At 46.0% G+C, this 3429-nt stretch overlaps 1 protein-coding gene across 1 annotated transcript in view; it reads left to right on the top strand.

The window, feature by feature from the left end:
• The window catches only part of TPO (thyroid peroxidase), a 35878-nt gene that overhangs the window by 23643 nt on the left and 8806 nt on the right, over nucleotides 1–3429 (top strand). Inside the window, exon 13 of the mRNA XM_010848439.1 lies at nucleotides 289–521. Within this exon, the coding sequence (XP_010846741.1) occupies nucleotides 289–521 (233 nt within the window). The remainder of the gene's footprint in view (nucleotides 1–288; nucleotides 522–3429) is intronic.

Raw genomic sequence — 3429 nt, forward strand, 5'->3', positions numbered from 1 at the left:
TCCCGGGGCTACAACCTGTGCCTGCCCAGGAGCCACTGCGACTCCCAGGCTCGGGAGGGTGGTCAGATGGCTGAGACCCGTCCCCTCCATGTGCGGTGTGGACTGTGGTCGCCTCTGATTAATGGGGTTCCAGGGGATGGGCGGGAAGCCTGGGCAAGGCTGATAGGAGGGGAGGAGTTAGAGGCCTGACCGGGGCAGGGGGCAGCGGGAGGGCCAGAGCTGGAGCTGCGTCCTGCCTGGAGGGAGGAGACTGGGGACCTGACCCTTCTGGGAGGCTGGGGGGTGCAGCTGCAGAGGAGGGACTGGAAGGCCTGCTGCGCTGACTGTGGTCCCCGGCCGACCTCGCCCAGACGACGCCTGTGGCTTCCCGGACCAAGTGGAGAACGGGGGCTTCCTGCTCTGCGACGAGTCTGGGCGGCGGGTGCTGGTGTTCTCCTGTCATCACGGCTTCCAACTCCAAGGGCCCGAGCAGGTCACCTGCACCCGACGCGGCTGGGACTCCCAGCCCCCGGTCTGCCGAGGTCAGTGGCTAAACGGGTGTGTCTCTGCAAGACTCGACCCCGCGTCTGCATTTTTCAAATTAAGGATAACTTGTATAATATTATAACGTAACATAATATACTGTTCATACTGTTCATGGGGTTCTCAAAGCAGGAATACTGAAGTGGTTTGCCATTCCCTTCTCCAGTGGCCCACGTTTTGTCAGAACTCTCCACCAAGACCCGTCCGTCTTGGGTGGCCCTACATGGCAGGGCTCACAGTTTCATTGAGTTAGACAAGGCTGTGGTCCACGTGATTAGACTGGTTAGTTTTCTGTGATTGTGGTTTTCAGTCTGTCTGCCCTCTGATGGAGAAGGATAAGAGGCTTATGGAAGCTTCCTGATGGGAGAGCCAGGTTGGTAGGTGACTGATATGCTACTGGAGATGTGGAGAAATAACTCCAGAAAGAATGAAGAGATGGAGCCAAAGCAAAAATAACACCCAGTTGTGGATGTGACTGGTGATGGAAGCAAGGTCTGATGCTGTAAAGAGCAATATTGCATAGGAACCTGGAATGTCAGGTCCATGAATCAAGGCAAATTCGAAGTGATCAAACAGGAGATGGCAAGAGTGAATGTCAATATTCTAGGAATCAGCGAACTAAAATGGACTGGAATGGGTGAATTTAACTCAGATGACCATTATATCTACTACTGTGGGCAGGAATCCCTTAGAAGAAATGGAGTAGCCATCATGGTCAACAAGAGTCCAAAATGCAGTATTTGGATGCAATCTCAAAAATGACAGAATAATCTCTGTTCATTTCCAAGGCAAACCATTCAACATCATGGTGATCCAAGCCTATGCCCCAACCAGTAATGCTGAAGAAGCTGAAGTAGAATGGTTCTATGAAGACCTATAAGACCTTTTAGAACTAACACCCAAAAAAGATGTCTTCTTCATTATAGGGGCCTGGGATGCAAAAGTGGGAAGTCAAGAGATACCTGGAGTAACAGGCAAACTTGGCCTTGGAGTACAGAATTAAGCAGGGCAAAGGCTAACAGAGTTTTGCCAAGAGAACGCACTGGTCATAGCAAACACCCTCTTCCAACAACACAAGAGAAGACTCTACACATGGACATCACCAGATGGTCAATACTGAAATCAGATTGATTCTATTCTTTGCAGCCAAAGATGGAGAAGCTCTACACAGTCAGCAAAAACAAGACCAGGAGCTGACTGTGGCTCAGATCATGAACTCCTTATTGCCAAATTCAGACTTAAATTGAAGAAAGTAGGGAAAACCACTAGATCATTCAGGTATGACCTAAATCAAATCCCTTACGATTATACAGTGGAAGTCAGAAATAGATTTAAGGGACTAGATCTGATAGACAGAGTGCCTGAAGAACTATGGACGGAGGTTCAAACATTGTACAGGAGACAAGGAGCAAGACCATCCCCACGGAAAAGAAATGCAAAAAAGCAAAATGGCTGTCTGAGGAGGCCTTACAAATAACTGTGAAAAGAAGAGAAGTGAAAGCAAAAAAGAAAAGGAAAGATATACCCATTTGACTGCAGAGTTCCTTCTTATCTGATGGGAGATAAGAAAGCCTTCCTCAGGGAACAGTGCAAAGAAATACAGGAAAACAATAGAATGGGAAAGGCTAGAGATTTCTTCAAGAAAATTAGAGATACCAAGGCAACATTTCATGCAAAGATGGGCTCGATAAAGGACAGAAATGGTATGGACCTAAAAGAAGCAAAAGATATTAAAAAGAGGTGGCAGGAATACACAGAAGAACTGTATAAAAAAGATCTTCACAACCCAGATAATCATGATGGAGTGATCATTCACCTAGAGTCAGACATCCTGGAATGTGAAGTCAAGTGGGCCTTAGAAAGCGTCACACGAACAAAGCTAGTGGAGGTGATGGAATTCCAGTTGAGCTATTCCAAATACTGAAAGATGATGCTGTGAAAGTGCTGCAGTCAAGATGCCAGCAAATTTGGAAAACTCAGCAGTGGCCACAGGACTAGAAAAGGTTGGTTTTCATTCCAATCCCAAGAAAGGCAATGCCAAAGAATGCTCAAACTACCGCACAATTGCACTTATCTCACAGGCTAGTAAAGTAATGCTCAAAATTCTCCAAGCCAGGCTTCAGCAGCACGTGAACCGTGAACTTCCAGATGTTCAAGCTGGTTTTAGAAAAGGCAGAGGAACCAGAGATCAAATTGCCAACATCCGCTGGATCATCGAAAAAACAACAGAGTTCCAGAAAAACATTTATTTCTGCTTTACTGACTACGCCAAAGCCTTTGACTGTGTGGATCACAATAAACTGTGGAAAATTCTGAAAGAGATGGGAATACCAAACCATCTGACCTGCCTCTTGAAAAACCTGTATGTAGGTCAGGAAGCAACAGTTAGAACTGGACATGGAACAACAGACTGGTTCCAAATAGGAAAAGGAGTACGTCAAGGCTGTACATTGTCACCCTGCTTATTTAACTTATATGCAGAGTACATCATGAGAAACGCTGGCCTGGATGAAGGACAAGCCGGAATCAAGATTGCCGGGAGAAATATCAATAACCTCAGATATGCAGATGACACCACCCTTATGGCAGGAAGTGAAAAGGAACTAAAAAGCCTCTTGATGAAAGTGAAAGAGGAGAGTGAGTTTAAGCCAATAAGTTGGCTTAAAACTAAACATTCAGAAAACTAAGATCACAGCATCCAGTCCCATCACTTCATGGGAAATAGATGGAGAAACAGTGGAAACAGTAGTTGACTTTATTTTTTGGGCTCCAAAATCACTGCAGATGGTGACTGCAGCCATGAAATTAAAAGACGCTTACTCCTTGGAAGGAAAGTTATGACCAACGTAGATAGCATATTAAAAAGCAAAGACATTACTTTGCCAACAAAGGTCCATCTAGTCAAGG

The sequence above is a fragment of the Bison bison genome, unplaced genomic scaffold (assembly GCF_000754665.1).
Source record: "Bison bison bison isolate TAMUID 2011002044 unplaced genomic scaffold, Bison_UMD1.0 scf7180017864266, whole genome shotgun sequence".
In the NCBI taxonomy this organism is placed as follows: domain Eukaryota; kingdom Metazoa; phylum Chordata; class Mammalia; order Artiodactyla; family Bovidae; genus Bison; species Bison bison.